The sequence below is a fragment of the Rhinatrema bivittatum genome, chromosome 14, assembly GCF_901001135.1.
Source record: "Rhinatrema bivittatum chromosome 14, aRhiBiv1.1, whole genome shotgun sequence".
Lineage (NCBI taxonomy): Eukaryota > Metazoa > Chordata > Amphibia > Gymnophiona > Rhinatrematidae > Rhinatrema > Rhinatrema bivittatum.
This window is the reverse complement of record NC_042628.1, coordinates 37,134,418-37,159,618: the sequence shown is the minus strand read 5'-3', so window position 1 is coordinate 37,159,618 and position 25,201 is coordinate 37,134,418. Positions and strand designations below refer to the sequence as shown.

The 25,201-nt window shown below is 44.7% G+C and overlaps 1 protein-coding gene across 5 annotated transcripts in view; it reads right to left on the bottom strand.

Annotated features, from left to right (window-relative positions):
* IFT140 (intraflagellar transport 140) overlaps positions 1–25,201 on the bottom strand; it is a 298,079-nt gene that overhangs the window by 241,669 nt on the left and 31,209 nt on the right. For all 5 annotated transcript variants that reach the window (XM_029577418.1, XM_029577414.1, XM_029577415.1 and 2 more), the window contains exons 4-5: positions 20,237–20,358; positions 9,400–9,542 (exon numbers count right to left, since the gene is read on the bottom strand). In XM_029577418.1, coding sequence (XP_029433278.1) covers positions 9,400–9,542; positions 20,237–20,358 — 265 coding nt within the window. The remainder of the gene's footprint in view (positions 1–9,399; positions 9,543–20,236; positions 20,359–25,201) is intronic.

Genomic DNA, 25,201 nt, shown 5'->3' with positions numbered 1-25,201 from the left:
GGAGGTGAGAGAGAGAGGGGGGAGGGGAAGGTGAGAGAGGGAGGTGAGGGAGAGAGTGGGGAGGGGAAGGTGAGAGAGGGGAGGGAGGGAGGGAGAGGGGAAGGGGAGAGGGAAGCGCAGAGAGGAGAGTGGGGTGGTGAAGGAGGGTGGGAGGAAGGGAGGGAGGAGGGGAAGGGGATGCAGGGGAGAGGGGGGTGGGAGGGAAGGGGAAGAGGGAGGAGAGGGAGGGGGAAGGGAGAGAGAGGGAGGGGGAAGGGAGAGGGAGGGGGGAGAGAGTGAAGGAGGGGGGAGAATGAGGGGGAGGGAGTGGGAAGGAAACGGACCGAGCCCGTTGTTACGGGCTTAACGGCTAGTATATATATATATATATATATATAAACACACCCACTTATATATTTATATATATATATATAAAAAAAAAAAAAATATATAGTATATACTATAGATATATTTATATATATATGATAGATATAGATATATAAAAATATATATATATATATATATAGTATATATATATATATATATATATAAACACACCCACTTAATAGTTATATATATATTTATATATATATATATATATATATATATATATATATATATAAATATATAAGTGGGTGTGTTTATATATATATATATATATTATACACTTGCTCACAAATTAAAGCTGACACCACTGCAAATCCTATCACCCATTGGCGTCCATTGCTGCATTAGGAAATGAAGAGTCCCTCCTCCCCCTTACCTTCAAATCCCTCTCCCTCCCCGAATTCACTTGCCCTCCCAAATTTCCCCTTCCCACACCCCTGTTATAACCCCATTCTCCCAGCAAAAGGAAAATTAGGTTCTTACCTGATAATTTTCGTTCCTGTAGTACCAAGGATCAGTCCAGACTGCTGGGTTATGCCTCCCCTCCAGCAGATGGAGTCAGAGAGAAAACTGAAAGCACCGCCTAGATATACTGGTGTGCCACCTGCCATCCTTCAGTATAACTGATATCAAAGCAGAAGAAGTGGATCATCCTTCCGCCAAAAATAGCCAAAAATTAACAATGGCCACTGGCTAGATCAAGTAGTAAAACTCTGCAAAAGTAAGCATTAACATCGCTCAAACACTACTGAGCCAACCAAGCAAACAAAGCCAAAAGGCAACGAAATGAATAATCACTTACCGTATCAAGTTATCGATACCTGAAAGAGTGGAAAAGATACTGTTACGAGCGGACTCTCCTGAAACACCATTACTGGGCGGGCGTCTGGACTGATCCTTGGTACTACAGGAACGAAAATTATCAGGTAAGAACCTAATTTTCCTTTCCCTGTACGTACCAGGATCAGTCCAGACTGCTGGGATGTACCCGAGCTGACTTAAATGGGGTGGGACCCCGAGAGTCCTGCTCGAAGTACGCTTCCAAAGGAAGTAGGTGATGGCCCTCGAACATCAACCCGATAATGTCGAGCGAAAGTATGCAACGACTTCCAAGTGGCCGCCCTGCAAATCTCTTGGCTCGAAACCAGGTGACTTTCTGCCCACGAAGTCGCTTGAGAACGGAGAGAATGGTCCTTGAGCCCCTCAGGAACAGCCTTACCGCCACCAATGTATGTGGCAGCGATCGAGCCCTTCAACCAACGGGCAATAGTTACTTTGGACGCCTGAAGCCCCTTCCTGGGGCCATGCCACAAGACAAACAGATGATCAGACCGTCGAAAATCATTGGTAACTTCTAAGTATCACATGAGCACTCGACGAACATCCAAATTTCTCAAATCTGACCCTTGAGAAGACTGTAGTTATGTCGCCGAGAAGGAAGGCAATTCCACCGTCTGATTTACATGAAAGACCGATACCACCTTAGGTAAGAAAGAAGGTACCGTACGCAACGACACACCTGAGTCCGAAATACGCAAGAACGGTTCTCTACATGAAAGAGCTTGCAACTCAGAGACCCTACGAGCGGACGCGATCGCCACGAGAAACACCGTCTTGAGAGTTAAATCCTTTAAGGAGGCCCGCCTGAGAGGCTCAAAGGGGGCCGCATTGAGGCCTTTGAGAACCAAGTTCAAATTCCAAGACGGGCAAGGAGGCCGCAGCGGAGGACGCAAGTTCCGAATACCACGTAAAAAGCGTGCTACGTCTGGGTGACAGGCGAGAGAGGACCCTTCAACCTTTCCTCTCAAACACCCCAGAGCTGCTACCTGAACCCTCAGAGAACTGTAAGCCAAACCCTTCTTCAAGCCATCCTGCAAAAACGTAAGGATTTGAGCTACAGAAGCCCGGCGTGGCGCAATCTTCGAGACACCGCACCAGGAGTCAAACACCTTCCACACTCTAGCATAAGTAAGCGTAGTAGAGGGCCTCCGTGCCCGAAGCAGTGTGGAAATGACAGGCTCAGAATAACCCTTTTTCCTTAATTGTCTCCTTTCATAAGCCAAGCCGCCAGACAAAAGCGATCCGCCAGATCTAAAAATACCGGCCCTTGCCGAAGGAGGTTCGGAAGATGACTGAGACGTAAAGGCTCGTCCGTCGCAAGATGAACCAGATCCGCGAACCGTGGTCTTCTTGGCCACTCCGGGGCCACTAAAATCACCCGACCACGATGCAATTCTATGCGTCTTAACACCTTGCCGATCAGAGGCCATGGAGGAAATACATAGAGGAGGACGTGACGAGGCCATGGAAGCACGAGTGCATCCACTCTTCCGACCCGTGCTCTCGCCATCGGCTGAAGAAACGCGCCGCCTTTGCATTGTGCCGAGTCGCCATCAGGTCTAGGTGCGGAATCCCCCATCGTAGGGTGATGAGACTCATTGCCTCGGCCGAGAGCTCCCACTCTCCGGGGTCCAAGTGTTGTCGACTGAGATAATCTGCCTGAACGTTGTCTACGGCTGCAATGTGGGTGGCCGCGATGCAGGACAGATAACGCTCCGCCCAGGTCATCAACGCTGCTTCGGTCGCCACCGGTCGACTTCTTGTACCGCCCTGGCGATTTATATATGCTACCATGGTTGCGTTGTCCGAGAGGACTCGAACCGCCCGACCACGTACCAGGGGCAGAAGGTGGCGCAAGGCTAGACGTACCGCTCTGGTCTCCAGACGGTTGATGGACCAAGAGGCCTGGCGAGGGGACCACGTTCCCTGTACCGCTCTTGATTGACAGACCGCTCCCCAGCCCGTTAGACTGGCATCCGTCGTCACTACCACCCACTGAGGAGGATCGAGATCTACCCCCTGCAAGAGGTGGTCCGGGATCAACCACCAAGCTAGACTGGACCGAGCCGGTTCCATCAGCGGCAATTGGGCACCGTAATCCCCGGTTTTCTGGTCCCAGCGAGAAAGAAGAGCGGTTTGCAAAGGACGCATATGCGCAAAAGCCCACGGCACCATTTCCAGAGTAGAAACCATATGTCCAATGACCTGCAAATAATCCCATGCCGTAGGTAAGGGGAGATCCAGTAGGTTCTGTACCTGAAGCATCAGGTTCTCCAGTCTCTGCTGAGTCAGGTATACCTTGCCCACCAAGGTATCGAAACGTGCTCCCAAAAATTCCAAACATTGACTCGGAACCAGCTGGCTCTTTGCAAAGTTGACTACCCAACCTAGCGACTGCAGTTGCTGAACCACCACCTGCACTGCTCGCTTGCACGAGTCCTCCGACTTCGCCCGGGATAAGCCAATCGTCGAGGTAGGGATGCACCAATACTCCCTGACGGCGCAGGAAGGCTGCAACTACGACGAGAACCTTGGTAAACACTCTCGGAGCTGTGGCTAACCCGAACGGGAGGGCGCAAAACTGAAAGTGTTCCCCGAGCACCATGAACCTCAGGTACCTCTCGTGGCGCTCCCTGATCCCAATGTGAAGATACGCCTCGGCCAGATCCAAAGAAGCCAAAAATTCTCCCCTGTGGACGGCCGCAATAACAGATCGAAGAGTTTCCATGCGAAAACAGGGAACGCGCAAGGCCCTGTTTACTCTCTTCAAATCCAAAATTGGCCGGAACGTACCTTCCTTCTTTGGAACCAGGAAGTAAATGGAATACCGACCTGTTCTGGTCTCATCCGGCGGAACGAGCACCACTGCCCCCAGGGATCGTAACCGGGCCACGGTTTGGGCTATTGCCAGTTGCTTTTCTGGAGGACCGCAAGGAGATATCATAAAAAGATCCCGGAGAGGCCGAGCAAAATCCAACTCGTAACCGTGACGCACCACGTCGAGGACCCACTGGTCTGAAGTGATCTTGACCCATTCCTCCCAAAATTGGGATAACCGGCCTCCGATGCGTGGGAAGGAGGAATGGGCCCGCGCGCCTTCATTGCGCAGGTTTGCCTGTGGCCAAACCCTGCGAGGAACCCATTCGTTGTGGTCGTCTGCCTCGAAAGGAAGGAGTCCAAGACTGAGACCTGGGGCCCTGCTGCCTTTGGGGAAAAGATCCACCCCTTCCCGTGCGAAACCGGCGTTGCCCTCGAAATCGGGACCGCGTGTTTCCGAAAGACCGCAATTGTCGGGGCTTGTCCTCCGGCAACTTATACACCTTATTGTCTCCCAAGTCTTTGATGAGTTGATCCAACTCCTCACCAAACAACAACTTCCCCTTAAAGGGAAAAGAAGCTAGTCGCGACTTAGAAGAGGCATCTGCCGACCAACGACGGAGCCACAATAGTCGTCTGGCCGCAACAGCCGAGGACATAGTGCGGGCCAAGGTCCTTAGCAAATCATACAGGGCATCCGCTGTATAAGCAACTGCCGTTTCCACACAATTGGCCTGCTCCGCCTCTTCCGGCGGGAGTTCTTGGGTGGTTAGTAATTGTTGCACCCAGCGCAGTGTGGCCCTCTGGACCATACTGCTACAAGCCGCAGCCCGGACTCCTAAAGCCGCTATCTCAAAAATGCGCTTTAATAGGACCTCTAACTTCCGGTCCTGGAGATCTTTCAAGGCTACCCCTCCCGTGACGGGAATGGTAGTATGCTTAACCACCGCAGTGACTGCTGAGTCCACCGAAGGGACCTTAAAAATCTCTAACGAATCCGAGGGCAGAGGATATAATTTATTCATTGCCCTGCTAACGCGCAGGGATGCCTCTGGAACCTCCCATTCCTTAGATACGATCTGTAATACCTTAGAGTGCAAGGGAAAGATTTGCGGGGGGGCTCTCAGACCCGCCATAGCTACGTCCCCAGTGGAAGTATCCGTGTCCTGCTGCGGCGCTGGGATCTCCAGCTCCTTCAAAACATGAAGAATCAAATAGTTCAGCTCGTCCCTGCCAAACAGGCGTAAAACCAGGGGGGTCGTCCCCGTCGAGAGACCCCTGAGCGTCGGAGATGTCGGCCCCTGCCCCATCCGGTGAGCCCTGGGTGAGATCCGGGAACCCCGGATCATCGGCACCCCCAAGGGAACAAGCTCCTGATTTGCCCGGAGCTTCAGCCTTTTCCTGGTCTCCCGATTTGTCCTGCACCAAGGACACCTTAGGCACTTTTAGAGGGGGGGGTTCGTCTGGCTCCCAGCCTGCTTCTGCCTCCAAAAAAGCCTGGTGCATCAACAGCACAAACTTGGAGGAGAAAGGCACCTTCCTTTTAATTGATCCCCCCACAGGACGCACCGGAGGGGGGAGGCTCTTGGGGCATCAAATTCGGAGCCACTATGAGGATTCAAAGCCGGCGGTGAAAGCGGAGGAAAATCCTCCTCCTCAGAGGCAGAATCAACATGCTGCCTCGTGGACAAGATGGCCGCCGGCTCCCCCTCACTGGGAGGCGGGGCCGACGATCGCGGCACCGACAGCCTCCTCAGCCGCGCCGAGGAGGACGGATCCGCGCCGCTGCGGGCTGCGCTCGGCCCCCGGGAGGGTCACTCGCCCCCGGGAATGCGCGACTCTCCCCGGGGGCGCGACTCTCCCCCGGGGAGAGTCGCGCCCCGCCCTACCGCAGGCCGTGCAGGCCGAAGAACGCGGCATCGAGGAGGCAGAAGAAAAGCGCGCCAAAAATAGGAGCCCTGTGCAAGCGCCTCTAACGCCGGGTGAAAACCTCCACCCCCTCCGGAGTCCCTGGTCAGGCTAATTATCAGCGCGGCAGGCTAGGGCTGGAAATGGATCACTGCCTGCTACCAACAGGGCTTATGTGTCCTGCATCCACTTTTTATTCACTCTTGTTTTTTTGTTTTTTTTTTCAAGTAAAGCCCTCTTCAGATCAAAGTCTGGAATCACTGTACTTCTGGGGGGGGGGGGGGGGGAGGGTGACCGGCCCACCGGTAAACTTTCCCCCAAGACCAAAAGGGACACTAATCCGGGTAAAACAATGAGAGCCAAGCTCTCAGTGCCTGCCTGTACGCTGCGCTAGCAAAACCAACAAACAACTGCTACAAAAATATCAACTTTTTTTTTTTTTTTTTTTTTTTTACACTAAGCAAGGAAGAGAATAAAACCAGTTGATCTAGCCAGCACAGTTATAAAAATCATAAAGAACACCTGAAAGATTGTTTTAGTCAGAACAGACAGGACCGCAGGTTATGCCTCTCAATCTGCTGGAGTCAGAGGAAATACTGAAGGATGGCAGGTGGCACACCAGTATATCTAGGGCAGAGCTTTCCAAACTTTTCATGTTGGTGACACACTTTTTAGACAAACATAATTTCGGGACACAGTAATTCAGTCTACTAGCAAACCAGAGGTTGTATGCAGTGTAACAAAGGAAAAAAGAAACATCACCCATCCTTATAAAACAAATCAAGAAATATAAAATCATCAGCAGTAAAACTGTACTAACAAAAAGAACATATTTCGAAACAGCTGATGAGTGAAATATCCAATAATTAAAAACTCATATAAAACATTTCCAGATACCAACAAAATATTTCAAAATAGCAGACACAAAGACCCAGTAATGAAAAATAATAAGGATACAAACATTTTTTTGCTCTGCATACCTGGGAACGTTTGATATCCAGGTGTCCTGAGATTGTTCTGAATTAGCAGGAGGAGGGGTGGTTTGCTTGGAACTTTCTCCTCTCTCAGTCACATACCAGCGCTCTCTCTCACACTGGCTCTCAATGACACACCTATACACACATGCTCTCAGTACTCACATATACACATGTTTTTTCTCTCTCACTTATATAGGCTCTTAATTACACATTTACACACATGCTGTCTATCTTTTCACGCTTACAGACACACAGGCTTTCAATCACACACATACATGCTGTCTTTTTCTCTCACACACAGACTCTCATTCACATGCTTACAAACATGTCCTCTCTTTCTCTCATTTACACACAGGCTCTCAATCACATACTCACATGCTCCCTCGCCTAAATCAGCTCTCAATCACACACAGACACACATGGTCTCTCTCTCTCATTTAAACACAGGCTCTCAATCACATACTCACATGCTCCATCACCTAAACCAGCTCTCAATCACACACAGACACACATGATCTCTCTCTTACTTATACACACAGGCTCTTAATCATACATACACATGATTTCTCTCACACACAAATGATCTCAATCATACACACATACTCTTTCACACAAACAGGTTTTCAATCACAAACTTACACATACAGGTTCCCAATGGTAAACTTACATTCATGCTCTCTCTCTCACAGGCAGGCTCTCAATCACAGACATACTCTCTTTCACATGTACAGGCTCTCAATCATTCACATACATGCAATCTCTCACTCTCTCATACACACACACAGGGCCCCGCGGCCGGAAGAGGAAGTGGAGAGTATCGGGTGAGTGCGCGGCAAGAAGAGGCCACGCTAGTGCGCTCGGCATCGGCCCGAAGAAAAGAAGACTGCAGCGCGGCTCGGAGGAAAATGTTCAACCGCGGCCGATGGGACTCCGCCTCCGCGAGGGCTGAAAATGAAGAGGTTAGCGTTGGGAGGAGGCTGCCGCAGCCGCAAGTTCCCGGGGTGGGGGAGAGAGAGTGTGAATGCTTGCTCATTCACTCTCTCCCCCACCCCGCGAGTTCCCAGGGTGGGGGTGAGAGAGAGTGAATGCTTGCTCATTCACTCTCTCCCCCACCCCGCGAGTTCCCGGGGTGGGGGTGAGAGAGAGTGAATGAGCAAGCATTCACTCTCTCTCTCCCCCACCCCGGGAACTCGCGGCAGCGGCAGCCTCCTCCCAACGCTAACCTCTTCATTTTCAGCCCTCGCGGAGGCGGAGTCCCATCGGCCGCGGTTGAACATTTTCCTCCGAGCCGCGCTGCAGTCTTCTTTTCTTCGGGCCAATGCCGAGCGCACTAGCGTGGCCTCTTCTTGTCGCGCACTCACCCGATACTCTCCACTTCCTCTTCCGGGGGGGGGGGGGCGGGAAGAAGAGAGCACGCCGGTGCCGCTGACTCCAGCTGTCCTGCCGCGTTCCGCCCGGGCGGAGGAGGACCGGAGAGCAGCTGGGTCAGCGGGAAAGTGTGGCGATACTTGTCTGCGAGCCAGATGCAGCATATCTGGCTCGGAGCCATGGGTTCCCGGTCCCTGCACTTGCCGGTGTGTCACGTGCACCGGGCTTGCGCGACACACCGGCACACCTCAAGTGACACAGTAAAGTGTCGCGACACACACTTTGGAAAGCTCTGATCTAGGGGGTGCTTTCAGTTTTCTCTCTGACTCCATCTGCTGGAGGGGAGGCATAACCCAGCAGTCTGGACTGATCCTGGTACGTACAGGGAACCTTAATTGGTACTGGTCACTTAATAAACTCTGCTAAGGGGCCCTCTCCCAGATCCTCTCTCATAATATGCAATTTTAGAAACATTACAGTATAACAGACCTGGACTAGAAGAAGCAACTACTGTCACAACAAAGAAGCCATTCCTGTCTAGAGATACCTCAAGTCCTTCCAACATTATCAATGCAGGAATCATCAAAGATGAAAAATGTGACATCATAGGAAAAAAAAAGCTACAAGTTGAGCCCAGATTTTGTAGAAAAACTCGCTTCCTCTACTGTATCCAGCATAATCGTTTCCCCTAGATGTAGCTTCTTAAGCCTAGCTGAAAGTGTTTTACATAGGGTTTTTATGTTGTTTTTTTAATTAATGTGTGCATATAGAAGCAAAAGCCTTCCATTTTGCAGCAACAGCTGCAGATTAGCCCTAAAAAAGAAGAATCATCATCATCTACACACTTTAAGGCAGGGCTTCCACAGCCAGAGAAGGTGGAACGGGTACAATCTGTTCCACGTTTGAATTATAGTTATTGTGTTATAGCTAACGGGAGTGCTCATGCTAGCACAAAGGTTTGCGAGTTGTCCCCAGAGGGGACTCCTGAGAGACAGAGAAAGAGAACACTTGGGTATCACCTAGCACTGTATTTAAATAGAAATCACTATACAAAAAAAGCCCGAATGTGCTTAAGGACATTTTCCAGCAGGTTGTGGGTGTAATCAGATTTTTCTTCACTTACCATCTGCAGCACCAAGGAAGAAGGAGAGCCCCTCCTGAGCACCAAATTTCAGAGGCGTTCCTTTCCCAGATTTCTTCCAGTTAAACATATCCAATGCTTTCTCGTCGCCACTCACTGCTGCCTTTGCCAGTTGTGTCAGGTCCCTGCAGAACAAAAAAACAGGAAATGGAGAACTGAGATATGAAATAAACTGTTTTCCCATATAAAAAAATCTATATATACAGCAATACATAAGATATATATAGTTCCTTCTGTATTGTACACAGTCTGTACACAGTTCCTATTTGTACTCAGTTATATTATTGCCTCTCCATCTCCTTTCCTTTTATTTCCATCTATATTTACTTTCTCCCTTCCCCTCTCCATTTTCTTGCCTGTCCAATCTCCCTTCCCCTCGTTTATTGTAATTTCCTCCTTTCAGTTCATTGTAAACCGGCATGATGTGTTTTTACGAATGTCGGTAAAGAAAAGGTCATAAATAAATAAATAAAATAAATAAATAAAATAACTAAAACGGGTTATCTGGAACACATATTACTTAAAAATGCTCAAAAATACAAGCCCATGAATACTTTGGAAAGGAAGATGAGGGGAGGATATGATAGAGGTGTTTAAAATCATGAGAGGTCTAGAACGGGTAGATGTGAATCAGTTTTTTACTCTTTCGGATAATAGAAAGACTAGGGGGCACTCCATGAAGTTAGCATGGGGCACATTTAAAACTAATCGGAGAAAGTTCTTTTTCACTCAACGCACAATTAAACTCTGGAATTTGTTGCCAGAGGATGTGGTTAGTGCAGTTAGTATAGCTGTGTTTAAAAAACGATTGGATAAGTTCTTGGAGGAGAAGTCCATTACCTGCTATTAATTAAGTTGACTTAGGTAATAACCACCGCTATTACTAGCAACGGTAACATGGAATAGACTTAGAGTTTGGGGACTTGCCAGGTTCTTATGGCCTGGATTGGCCACTGTTGGAAACAGGATGCTGGGCTTGATGGACCCTTGGTCTGACCCAGCATGACATGTTCTTATGTTCCTAGCCCTTGTGACAATCCAAATTGCCTTTTCTCTGACAATTGTTGCTTTGCTCTGTTTTATTGCATAGATATCAAAGAAAATGCAAAAGAGAGTTGCCATCACTCCTGCTCATCTAAAGAAGAGACTTTTGTTGCCATAATAGGTCAAGTTCATTATCTTTGTTGGACTTACATAAGAATTATTCAAAGGATATCACAAACTAGCAAAAAGCCCAACTTTCTCCAGAAACAGAAACCTACTAGAAGTTCTCACTCTAATGGGATGAGAGTGGTATTCACAATGATAAGAAAGGAAAAGAATGTAGAAAATCAGACAGGCTTGGAAACATTTCACCATGCTGTAGACTGCCATGAGATGGGCCCTGGATTGGAGGATTTGATTTCTAGCTAAGGTCTCCTACACTTCGACTCAGCCAGGACTGGAGATGCTGCAGAGGGAGTCTGTCATCATGCAATGCTGACACCTTGTGGCCAGATTTAGCAACCATAACTGTAGGACTTGGAAAGGAGTCTTGCTGATTGGTTCCCAGTCAAGGACTGTCACTGCAATAACAGGACTAAACAGAAGTTGGAAGGGGATATAAAATGGGGGGGGGGGGGGGGGAAGCAGGGCCAGTGCAAGGGTATTAGGCACCCTAGGCAAACTTTACAGCCTTGTGCTCACAGCCCCCCACCCCACCCCACCCAATATCAACCCTGTCCACACTCTCAGGCAACCCCATACACAATTATAAATTTTGCATTTTGTAATAGATTTTACATGAAAATGAAAAAGTTCTATTTTTTTAGTTAAAAATAGCACTTACACCATATATATTGACAAGCACTGCTATTCGCCAACCAGAAAACCCTGCAAAAAAGCAAACTAAGACACTTGGAATCCATTTAATATTAGGCCTATTGTTGGGTGTGTGCTTGGCACTCAGAAAGCATAAGTATAGGACACCTTCTATACTAAAACAAAACTAAGTGCCAGTACTTAAACAGTAACAACTTTACCTATACTGCAAATATTATATCAGGTCCTAAAATATCAATACACCTCCTATTAGGAAAACAGAACAAACCAAGCTGCTATAGATCCCTACATAGAAACTACACACTACCAAATTATCTCATCTCAGTCACACATGCAAAACATAAACAAACCCTCACCAAATACAGAATAAAAAGGCCATAAAGTGTAAATAAAAATGTGAAAACAAACTGAACTGGAAACTGCACCAAGCCAGACTCTGTACGCAGTGCACAATGGAAAACCAGAAACATTGCTATTCTACATAAGATAGCAAACAATAAAATCAAGAAAAATAAATCATCAATAATAGTAAAACCATACTAATAAAAATATTTCAGAGGTCACATGTTGTGGTGAGCCTGGGAAGTTGGGTCTCAAAGCTCCAGGTGCTGATCTCTCCAGTTCTCTGCAATCCGAACGTATCTGTCATTCCACAGGTAAAAATACTTTGGAAGAACGTCTATATGTTAATAGATCATTTTATGAACAAATCGCCCCAACATTATCCTCATTAAAGGGGCAAAAAAAAAGACAAAGAAAGTCGGAGCAGGAGAGGTAAAATGGTGGCCGCAATACAGAGTCTGGCTGGGCCTGCCCTCTCCCGTGATCTGATTTCAGAAGTAACAGCAGCGGTCTATCTGCCTTAACTGAGAAACTTTCCTCCATCTCAGAACAAACAACAGGTCAAATCAGCTATTTCTGACTTTAACTTATGCATATAAATTGGAGAAGGGAGGATTTCAGTAATGGAAGATGAGGTGACTGAACTAGAAGGCAGACAGGTGAAATTGGAAAAATTAGCCAAATGTCAGTAAGAAAAGACAGAGGATTTAGAGAATCATTCTCGTCAAATAATCTATATTTGTTGGTCTACCAGTGGAGATCAGGGTTTTTGACCTGCTGTATTTCCTAGAAAAATGGCTACCGGAGGTTTTAAACCTCTCGAATCTGCAAGGAGCTATAAAAATTGAACAGGCCCACAGAGTGGGCAGTCGGAAAGACCGGGAGACCAGACAGAGAATTATTCTCACGAAAATTCTAAATTTTGCACTTAAACAAGAAGTCCTGCAGTCTTACAGAAAAATAAAAGAAGTAAAATATAAGGATATACCCAGAGTTTTCCAAGATTATTCATTGACGGTATCCAGGAAATGACGTGCTTTCAATCCACTGTGCTCAGTTCTAGCACAAAAACAACAACAACAAAAAATTCACCTTACATTACCTGGCGAGACTTAGAATTTGGCATGATGGAGGGGGAGGGAATGGAAGGGGTATTTTTCTTTTAAACATAGTCACCCTCTCAACTCTAATCATTCAAGCTGGTATATGCTGCTTTATCGAGAGCCATTTTGTTGTTGCAGCTGGGAGGGAGGGTAGGACATGGCAGTAAATATCAAGGTTCATTGGGGTACAAAGGTTTGGAGTCATTCACAGATGTGGCAAGATAACACAGATGTGTGGCAAGGTTGGCTGTCTCACATCTCTTTATGTAGAATTATGTTTATGACAAATGGGTGATAGTGTAAGAATTATATCCTGGAACGATAATGGGCTAGGGTCCCTGATAAAAAGGATGAAGGTATGCTAATATTTAAAAAAGAATAAAGTATCAATCACTTGCTTGCAAGAAACATATCTTTCTGAAGTAGAAAGTGCACAACTCAATAAGGAATGGGTGAACGTTTGCCGTTTTTCTTCTGCAAAAAAAAAAAAAAAATGGGTGTGGCTATTCGTAGTAATAAAAATGTGACTTGGCAAAGAGGAAATGAAATTCAGGACCCGGACAGGAGATTTCATTATATTAATTGGGAAGATTAATGGCAAAGAAGTAATACTCTATAATCTCTATGCCCCCAATGAATAGGACCACAATTTGTTTTCTCAAAATTAGTAAATATTCTAATAATCCATTAGAAATGTGGTTTATTCTTAACAGGGGACTTTAACTGTGTTCATGACCCAATGCTTGATAAACTACCTTGTAGCATTAGGTTAAGTATTAACAAGGGTGAGGGAAAACCATATTTATGTAAAAGGTTACAACTTTTGGATATATGGAGAGTCTTAAACTGGAGGTAAAGGATTTTACACGTTTCTAGGGCATATTCCTCCTTATCTCACAGACTATATACTGGCTTCTCAAGTAGTATTCTCTAAAATTAGCAAGGCAGAGATAGACTCGTCAGGGATATCTGACCATTCTATGATATGGATCGATATTCAGCTATTAGATTCTGGGGTAGGGGAAAGAATTTGGAAGTTTCCCAGTTACCTGAAAGGAGATGTGGATTTTTAAGTATTTCTTTAAAAAAAGAATGGGAAGATTTCGAAAAAATAACCAACAACATATAGTTACCCCTAAACATTTTTGGGAAACTAGTAAAGTTGTCTTAAGGAGAGAAATTCTCATATACCTAATTGGCAGGAATATACGCCTCAACAAAACTATTTTACAACTAGAAGAGAAATTAAGGATTGCAAAAAAAAATAAAAATTGGCAAGCTATTTAATTAAATAAAGTAAATCAGAATATTTTGCAATTCTAGAAAGTCTGAATACGTATATGCATCAGATTATCCAAAAAATGCTACAATGCTCAGAACACAACTTCTTTAATTTGGGAATAAAGCGGGAAAGTTTCTAGCCAGTTTGGTGAGGGAAAACCTTTATTGAACAGTTGAAGACTAAACTGGGCTCTATTATCAATAAGGGGGCAGATATTTGTGAGGTTCTAAAACATTTCTATGAATCATTATACTCTGAAGATAGAACAGGTGGGTCGAAAGAGGAAAATCTGTTTTTTTAAAGATTTGTTTCTTCCGCAAGTCACTAGAATTTGTTTCTTCCGCAAGTCACTAGAATTTCTAAACAGGCCCATACAAGCTTATGAAATTTTGAATGTTTTAAACTCTAGTAAATACTGCAAAGCTCCCGGATCGATGGGTTTTCTTACGATTATTATAAAGTGTTGAAATAGCAAGTTGTTGGGCCAATGAGCAGGTTCTTCCTAGATGCTCTCCAAAAGGGGCGTTTCCTGCAGGCTTTAATAGAGCATACATCACGATCCTGCCCAAACCTGGGAAAGATGTACTTTTACCATCTTCATATAGATCCATATCTTTACTCAATTTTGATCTAAAGATAGTCGCAAAGATTTTAGCAGGTAGACTGGGTCAGATAATACCAACCCTGATTTCTAAAAAAATAAGTGGGGTTCATTAAGGGAAGAACAACTTGTACGCATATAGTTAAGTTAAAAACAGTTATAAATAAATGTACTAATCTAAATACCCAAGCGATGGCCATAGGCTTCTAATCTGAAAAGGCCTTTGATCGGGTCTCATAGCTATATATGTTTTCAGTTCTGCAAAGATTTGGGTTTCAGAGTGATATCATAAAATATACATCATTACTTTATAAAAGCCCATTTTCTAATATAATAGCAAATGGACACAAATCTGCAGATACTGCTATTGGTAGAGGAGTCAGGCAAGGATGCCCCTTATATCTTTTATTGTATATTTTGTCCATAGATCTCTTACTAAGGAAAATTAATGAAGATGAATATATTCAGGGTTATAGTATGGGAGATCATTTTTTTTAAAGTAGCAGCCTTTGTTGATGTTCTCTAATCTTTTTGACTAACTCCAAGGATTCCTTATTAAAAGTGATAAGTTATCAGGACTCGTTTGGGAAGTTCGCAGGGCTGAAAATTAACCAAGATGAGTCTGAAGCATTAGATATCCAGAGCACCTTGAAAGATAGTTGGGACAGTAGTTTTCCATTAAGATGGATAGATGGAGAAATGAAGTACTTAGGGATCAAGATCCCCGATAATATTGGGAAAATATATGAAGTCAATGTGCAACCATTATTAAAGGGCATGCCTAAATCTTTCTCTCACTGATGGGTATTACCTTTGTCCCTTATGGGCCGGATTCATTTATTAAAAGTGACAGAAGTTCCAAAATGGCTCTTTGTTGTAAATGCTTCCCATCTGGCTGACTCGAAGGGATTTTAAAGAAATTAACAGGTTCGTCAGACTTTTTCTTATGGATTGGGAAGAAAGCGAGAACCCCACTTCACATCTTAAAAAGACCCATAGTTCATGAAGGCTTAAATTGCCCATACTTACAGATTTATAAAGTGGCATGTTTACTAAGGCATGTATCAAATTGGTTATTTGAAATATTTATTTATTTAGGGTTTTTTTATACCGACATTCTCGATATAAAAAAAAATATCACAATTCTCCCCTTTGAAGCTTTTATAGAGCTGGTTAGGCTCAAAATCTCTAAACTCATTACTTCAGATTGCTCCTATTATGTCCTTTCTGCTAGTTAATTCATGTAGGAAGGCTTGGTCTTTTAACCCATCAATCAAGCAATACATTCTCTTTCATCTCTATTTGCACGAACCCGCGGCTTCCTCCAGGTTTGGACAATCCTGTTTTTAAAAAATGGCACCTGAAAGGTCTCAAACAAATACAACAACTCTTTATTGGCAACACGTATATCATACATAGTTTCCAAGAGCTTCAAGAATGCTACTCCTTGCCACATAAGGAGTTCTTAAGTTACAGAAAATGTTGCCCTAAGGGAAACACAATACAAATTTTTGCATCAAAGTTTTTTATCTCAAGACCGAGCATTTAAGAGATGTGTGACAGTGCTATCTGTGTCAAATGTGGTCGGGAACTGGGAATCTTTATACATAGTTTTTGGAGTTGCCCTGTAGTTCAAAATTTTGGGGAGAAGTACAGACTTATTGTGCAAACTTGCTCTCCTTTTCTCTTCCAAATGAACCTCTGGTTTGGCTCTTTGGCAATTATGGAATTATTCATCAATATCTCTCAGCAAATAAAAGTCTATTTTTAGTTAAGGCTAGCTTAGTAGCAAAAACCCCCCAAAAACAATCCTATCTACCTGGATGGCGAGGGAAGGCCCAGTTCTCACCCACTGGGAGTCGAGAACGATCAAACTACTGACTTTCAAATAATTTACCACAAAAAGTCTTTCCAACAAAAAGCATGGGAAAATGTTGGCAATTAGGGAAGACTTTATAGCTTCTCTCTTTCCATTGGTGAGGAAAACGATACTGAATTTATAACTCCTGGTCGCTCTCAGGTATTGGCAAACCCATAAAAGGAAAATGTGGGATAAATTTGCCTAACAGCTTACAAGTACAAAAAAGACCCAATACCCTCCCTTTCGGCATGGATATTACCTACACATGTAATCTTCAAGAGAAGGATGCTGCAGGATACAAATTTTGAAACAGCACTACTTTTTTGTGGACGATTCTTGCATACATAAGATTGATACTATGTTTCATTTTCAGGGATAGACTTTGGGTTGTTAATAAGGGTAGGATATTTTGTTTCATTATTATGGAAGTTTTGATACTTTGTTTCAATATTGCATAGACTAGCTTTTTAATTAAGATGTGTGTGTGTGTGTGTGTGTGTGTGTATGTGAGTGTGAATGTGTGGGTAAATGCATATGATTTTTAGGTGGTTGAGATCTCAATAGTATTTTAATATGATGAAAGGTTTGGGGATTAAAAATGTTTTTAACTGTGTTTTTGTATTTATAGAATATTTGTAAAGGGAGTGTATTGGGTCTTTTTTGTACACATAATTCATTAGTGGCCCATTCCACATTTTATATTAGATTGCCTTTGTCTCTTGACATATATTTTTTTCCTTTATCTATTGAATAAATATTACATTGATTGCCGAAGACTGAGACATGCTTTTGAAAATGGATTTAAATTAATCAGGAAATGCTTGTCATCTGAATTTAGTAAAAAATAAATAAATTTAAAGTGCCTACAGTAGTACATGGCTGGATAACAAGGAGGTAGAACCAGCTCTCTTGTCATAATCAACATGGAGGGATGGGGATAAGAGATGGGTGGGAAGGGAAGTAAAGAATCAATGAGGGCTTCACATGCTGTAGCACAGTGGTCCCCAACCTTTTTTGCACCAGGGACCGGCTTCAAGCAAGACCATTTTTCCATGGCCCGGCAGGGTGGGGTTATGGAGGGGGTTGGATTTTAGTGCATACTTATCATTTAATTATGACATTTATAATGTGAATGTGACTCAACTCACCATAGGTGCAGAATGAGTGGGAGCACTGGGCTTGTTTCCCTGGATCAGTGGACGCACTGGGCTTGTTTTCCTGCATCAAGACGGTCCCATCTAGGGGTGATGGGAGACAGTGACACCCGAAGTGTGTTCCTTATGTCCACTCTACTCCGTAATCTCATGTCTGAGCGAGAGTTGGCCCTTTCTTTCATGCGTATATGTGAGGTGGAGGGAGCTCTCGCCCACCCATGAAAGGCATGGCGGCTCTCTGCCTTTGTTAATTCTGGTTTTGTGGCTCTGAACGTGTGAAAGGTTGGCTACCCCTGTCCTAGCCATTCAGCTCCCATCTTGACACATCCATGCCGGAAAGTATAAAAAACGCAAACCCGATTTCCAGAAAGCCTTTACAGATGGGAGAGCGCGGCTGCCAACACTACTACGTAACCCATGCTCACGCTGCTCCAGCAGCGATGGGGGATCGGGAGGAAGGAGTGGGCGAGGCTGAATCTGCCCTCAGGCTCCGCCTATCTCCTTCCTCCTCCCCGCCCCCTCGTTCGAACTGACCTCAGTCTACCCCGGAAGTCATCATGGGCTCGCGCAGCTGGCTGCCCTGCCTTTACTTCGCCTGCTGGGCCGGCTCGGGCCACGCAACGATGGCCGAGTGGAAAGAGGAGGTGGCGCCTGGTGAGGGACATTAACAGCGCCTTCCAGAGGAACCCCAACATGTAAGCACCGGACGGGGGAGGTTGTAACTTCACTGCAGGGCCCTGCAGCCTCAGAAGGAGCTCCCGGGAAGCCCCTCTCTTGGGGGGGGGGGGGGCGGGCTGCACTGGGAGGGGGAGGGCAAAGAAGGAGAATTTATTTTGTATATTTAATTAAAAAGAAAGGAGTGGAATCAGAGAATAGAAAAAGAAAGGTGTTACAATGATGGAAACTTGTAGGTAAAGTTCTGGTGCGTAAAATGTAAAAGACGGACAGTGGACGTGATTTTGCTGTGAACAGGGATTGGGGGCGGGGAGCCTTTAGACCAGGAGCCACGACTCTGTGGCCAGATCGCCGCCCCACCCCACCTCGCCCCACATAATGTGCTGTGCCGGGAGCCGTGTCTACTGAGGCCAGCCCACCGCAGAGCAGAGCAGAGCACACTGTCAGTGTTTAGTGCTGGTCTGCGGCGGTGCCACGGACCGGCAAAAAAAGCCCCAATGGCCAGGTCCTGGTCCGTGGACCGGTGGTTGGGGACCCCTGCTGTAGAACAACTATACTTTTCTGGATGTACTGTTATTGATACTGGTTTGATGCTTGTATTTATTTTGGCTCATCGTTTCCAAACTTCAATAAATATATTTGAAAAAAAATATTTCAAAACAGGTGAAAAACAGACTATTAAAAAATGTAAAACAAACATTTTTTAAAAGGTTCCAAACCCCCCTAAAATATTTCAAATCATAAATCACATCATAACACACCCAAATGAATAAACCTAACAAGGAGAAAATAAGTCACTTGGTAACTTTTGATTTCCAGATGTCCTGAGATTGCTGTGGATTAGCAGATGGAGCGGGGAAGTGGGGTTGTAGTGCACACACTTTTTCCTCTCTCTTTCATATACACACACACTTACTCATTTTGTCTCTCACACAGGCTCCCTTTTTCTCTCCCAATTACGCACACACACACACACAGGGTCCCTCTCTTACTCACTCAAACACTCAAAGGATCCCCCCCTCTCTCTCTCACTCACTCAAACACTTCCTTTATCACTCACACATACATTCTCACTCACACTGGCTCCCTCTCTTTCACCCTCTCACACACACTTTCATTCCATCGCTCTCGCACACATTCACAAACAGCACCTCACTCTCATAATTACAGACTCTCACACACACTTTCACTCCCTCACACATGCACTCAGGCTTTCCTCTCTCTCTCCCTCTCACACACCCTTGAGCTTCCTTTCTCTCTCTCTCACACACACATGCATGCACATGTGCACACTCAGGCTTCCTCTCTCTCTCTCCCTCACACGCGCACACTCAGGCTTCCTCTTTCTCTCTCATACAAACACATACATACCCAGACTTCCTCTTGCTCTCACACACACACACAAATTTCCATTCTCAGCACAAAGGCTCCTTTGTTCTCTCACGCTAGGTTTCTCAACTTCTTTGGCTGTGGGTTAGATGTGTTTTGCTCACAGATCTTCTGATAAGCCTGTCTTAGCTGCAGGCGAGATGGGCTTCCTGACAACAGACCTTCAAAGGTCTCGCTGCACCTTCAGTCGCAGGCAGGTTGGGCTCCGCCCATGGCCCTCCCAGCCTCTCTTTTTCACTTCTTCAGCCATGGGTGTAGGCTGCTCTCTTGGTCTTCCCCTACTGGCGGAATGGGCTCTGCAGTTGGCCTCTTTCTATCTTTGGCAGCAACAGCAGGGCTCATGCTGGTGATTTTGGCATGCCCCCCCACTATGGGTTGGCACTGTAGGCAACCACCTAGTTCGCCGAGTGGAAGTGCCGACCCTTGGGGGGGGGAGGGGGAAATCACATGGTAGTTGTGAATGAAGGCTCATGCAGCAGATCCAAGCCCTGTTTCTGATTGGATCTAAAAGTTCAAAAGGAGCAGGAGCAAACTACCAAGTCAAAAAACCAGAATGTTTTTCAAATTCTAAAGCTTATTTGCTGTACTTACTCGCTGGGAGAAAGTGGCTTGAAAATGCAGTGAGACAGCCGTTTTCCATATTCATGTTTCAATTGAGGAGAGCCTTGCACTCGACCTCGTTGGTCTAGCTTCCATAATACCAAGACACCAAGCTGGGAGACAGAAAAAGAGCTTCTGTAAGGATACTCTGTAGATCAATGCTACTCCAGTTCTATTTAGTAAGTAGAATATGAGATCCACAGCTCTTTCACAGAAAAGTGGTAGTGGAAAGAAAGAAATGATTTTAATATGCTTTTAAACACCATCTTCTAAAAATGAGACTCGTTGGTAGAGGATTCCTACTACCAGAGTAATTGCCATTAACTTTATTTAGATTCCCTCATCTTTGGCTTCAGGGTATACAGCTTAACAGGGTGGGAATAAGTATGTATATTGTATTTTGATTACATTTTGTACTGTTTAATTGTTATTGAATTTGATTTGTGTACAAATTGTATTTTAAATGTGTTGTAAGCTGTTTTGGGCAATCCTTTGAGTTTGATAAGGAGGTTATAAATGAAACATAATAGCAAAGGGCAATTGTCTGGCAACAGAATCTTCTATTGTGGGAACTATTGTGCTATAAGAATCCTACTGAAATGCTGAATTGAGAATCCCTCATTTTCATTGATTGCTATGAAGATATCAACCAACGGACTGTTGCCATATAGTTAGATCCCTCAAATGCAGGATCATTTTTCCTTTTTAGAATTTATAATATTGCATGTTAATGGGAGCATTCTGATCAGATCATGTACTTGTTATCACACTCTCAGGTTCCTGAACACAGGGATACAAAGAGACAATGATATGAACATTATATTGTTTAATATAAATTTGATAAAATAAATATATTCCTTTTTTCTTTTACTTCCCAAATAAATATGCTTTTTCCTTTCTTTCTTCCTAATCCAACAGTTGGCTCCCGTATCATGAAATACTGTGAAGCTCACATATTATACCTGCTACCTGATCGTCAATCAGCACTACCTATAGAGGTGTCAACAAACAAGATAGATGCCAGATGTCCTTTATAAGCATTTATTTATTTATTTAACATTTTTATATACCGACCTTCATGAAAGAAATTCATATCAGATCGGTTTACAAATAACATGGGGGAATAACAAAGTCAAAAACATATAACAAGAAATGAAAGTTACATATAACAAGGGGTATTAACCTGGAGGGCTAGGATAGCCGGAGCGATAGCAAGGCATAACTGAATAAAATTAGATAATACAATAATATGAAGAGGAGAGGCATAAGTGTATTGACTACACTTGTAGGAGTGTTTAGTAAGGAAACAGTATCTGAACTAGTGAGGAATTGCTGGTTCTGTAGGCTAGGGGAAGGCTTGGATGAAAAGCCATGTCTTAAGTTCTTTACGGAAGGTGAGCGGGCATGGTTCTAATCTGAGTTCTGTGGGCATCTTGTTCCAGATGGCTGGGCCGGCTGTAGAGAAAGATCTTTCTTTGGTGGATGATAGGCGAGTGGATTTCGTTGTAGGGGGTTGCAGGGTACCTTTATATGCTTCTCTGATCGGTCTGTCTGATGAGTATAATTTGAGAGGAATCTGGAGGTCTAGTTGTTGCTGATTATGGATAATTTTGTGAATTATAGTGAGGGCCTTGTGTAATATTCTATATTTTATTGGCAGCCAGTGAAGGTGCCGTAGTATGGGAGTGATGTGAGTTCCTCTGTTGGTATTGGTCAGGATTCTTTGTAGTGGAGACGTGGAGTTCTTTGTAGTGGAGTTCCTCTGTTGGTATTGGTCAGGATTTATTGTAGTGGAGACGCAAAAATGCCCGACTCAGGCCAAGTTTCGCCACTTCTCAAGTAGCTGCCCGAGGGGCTATGATAAAATACATAAATATTAATACACATATTTATGCACGTACTCACCAATATAAAAACATAAGTATTAGTATTTTATGTCACCATTTTAGTTGCATCTTTCATGTCTGTTTTATTCAGTATTTTGTGTAAGTTATGTATCATATTTATGTTTTTATATTGGTGAGTACGTGCATAAATATATGTGTATTAATATTTATGTATTTTATCATAGCCCCTGAGGCATCCACTTGAGAAGTGGCGAAACTCGGCTGAGTCGGGCATTTTTGCGTCTCCACTACAATAAATGCTTATAAAGGACATCTGGCATCTATCCTGTTTGTTGACACCATTACGGCTTTCATAGATCACCTCCCTTCTTGTTTTGTGGGTCCTACCTATAGAGGTGCCATCATTAATTGCACAGACAAGTGGTTTGAGAACGACAGTTTTAAACCCTTGAGATCCAGGCTTGCACCTCACCACTGAGGTTTAACCCTGACACTGAAATACTTGCTTTAAACTCAAAATACATTCTTCTTGAGCTTTTTTTTTTTGTTCATTTTATCCTTATGGAGCAGACATAATGGTGGGAAATAATATACATGAAACATACAAATTAGAAAAGCAAGTTTGCTTACCTGTAAACATGGTTCTCCAAATATAACAAGGTGAATAAGCCATAATGCATGGGTGATGTCATCTGACAGTGCTAACACAGATTCAACTCAGAGCTCAGCAGGTCTTACAGAGTATGCATGGAGTTCCCGCACATACACACTGTCTTGTGAGGACCTCAGTCGCTTCCAGAGCTTAAGCTCTGGTGAAGTAGTCAACTCTCCATCACACCAAGTTTTCTTTATCCTTTTTGCCCCCATTCAAGGACATCGTATTAAGCGATTTGGGCATATATCTGTCGATCGACATAAGCCATTCACTCCTTGTAAAAATCAAGGTTCTGCATCAATGGATAGTTTATATTTTTTTAGATTTCCAGGGGATGGCACCCAGAGCCTTAAGACTCTCGTCTGCACATGTTCAGCACATCACAAAACCCCCCACAGTAAGAAACTTAAAATTCACCAACACAAAGTTCAAAGTGAAATTTCATGAGCTGAACAAGAACTACATTGAGGTCCCAAGGCACTGGAGATGTACTGACCACAGGCTTGGAAATGCCACAGTCCTTTTGGGCTTCCGGTTATAACATCACAGGAGTAGGAAGTCTCTTGCACTTGCTCCCTAAGAGCCAGCAAAAGAATTATAAAAATAACGGGGTAGATTTTAAAACCCCTGCGCGCGTAAATCAGTCCGGATTTACGAGCGCCTATTTTGCATAGGCCGCCGGCGAGCGCGTAAGTCCCGGGGCTTCCTAAAAGGGGCGGGAGGGGGCATGGCAACGGTTCGGGGGCGGGCCGGGAGGGCGGTCCCGAGTCCCCCGGCACTGCGGCCTGTGCCGGGGGATGCCGGGGCGGCGCGCGCAAGTTACACCTGCTTCAAGCAGGCGTAACTTGCCCAACAAAGGTAGGGGGGGGGGACACGGAAGGAAAGTTCCCTCCGAGGCCGCTCTGATTTCGGAGCGGCCTCGGAGGGAACGGAGGCAGGTAGAGCGGCTTGGCGCTCGCAGGCTGCCAATTTTGCGCAACTTGCGCACGCCGACCCCGGATTTTATAAGATACGCGCGGCTACGAGTGTATCTTATAAAATCTGGTGTACTTTTGTTCACACCGGTGGCGTGAACAGAAGTACGCGCACGCGTATTTTTTGAAGATCTACCTCTTAGAGAATAGCCACTGCCATTAGCAATGGTAACATGGAATAGACTTAGTTTTTGGTTACTTGCCAGGTTCTTATGGCCTGGATTGGCCACTGTTGGAAACAGGATGCTGGGCTTATTTATTTATTTTATTTAAACATTTTTATATACCAGCATTAGTTATGGACATCATATCGGTTTACAATGAACGAATTAAGCTTGGAAATTACATGTTAACAGGGAAAGCAAAACTGGGAGGGGGGTAACAAGAAGCAGCTATGAAGAGAAAGATTAATAATACTTGGGTCCTCAATATGAGGAAAGAATAAACGCCGTGTGGTAATACTTTGGAAGAAGGTTTGTGGGCCTTCTATTCTGGATAGGCTTGTTTGAATAACAACGTTTTTAATCTCATTTTGAATTTGGTTACACACGGTTCAAGGTGCTGGTAGGGTGTTCCAAAGAGTGGGACCTGCGAGAGTGCACGGTCACGTGTAGAGGAGAGATGGGCTATTTTCAGAGAGGGCACGACAAGGGTGCCTTTATTGGCCGCTCTAGTGGGTCGAGTGGACTGAGGAGCGGTAAAAGGGAAATCTAACCAATTGGAGTTGTGGGTGTGAATTGCTTTATGTACTATGGTAAGGGTTTTGTAGAGAATACAGGAGGCTATTGGGAGCCAGTGTAGGTCTCTAAGGATGGGAGTGATGTGTTCATGTTTACGGGAATTTGCAATGTCTTGTTGTGGCGTTTTGTAACATTTGTAGTGGTTTTATAGTGGAGTGTGGGAGCCCTAGGAGGAGAGCATTACAGTAGTCAAATTTGGAAGAGATGGTAGTCTGGATCACTGTACGGAGGTCTTGGGTGTGTAGGAGAGGTAAGTTTAAGTACATTAAGTTTGAAGAAGTAGACTTTGAGTATGGAGTTGACATAATTCTTCCTACTTAATTGGTGGTCGAGGAGAACTCCAAGGTCCCTTACAAAAGGTTGCATTGAGAGAAGGTTGAGCTTGGGGATGTTAGACAGAGGAAGGGAGGGGGGAGATAAGTAGGAGTTCAGTTTTGTTCATATTAAGGGCAAGATGGAGGTTGGTGAGCAGGGAGTTGATGGCTGTGAGGCAGTTCTCCCAATGCTCTAGGGCATCAGAGATAGAGTTGTGTATGGGGATGATGATCTGGACATCATCAGCGTAGAGGTAGAACTTAAGTTTGAGATCAGAGAGGAGTTGGCAGAGAGGGGTGATGTAAATGTTGAAGAGGGTGGAGGAATGTGATGAGCCTTGGGGGACTCCTTGCTGAAGGGGCTGTGGGGAGGATGTGGAGTTCCCAATTTTAATGGAAAACTTTCTGAGAGGAAGGATTTAAACC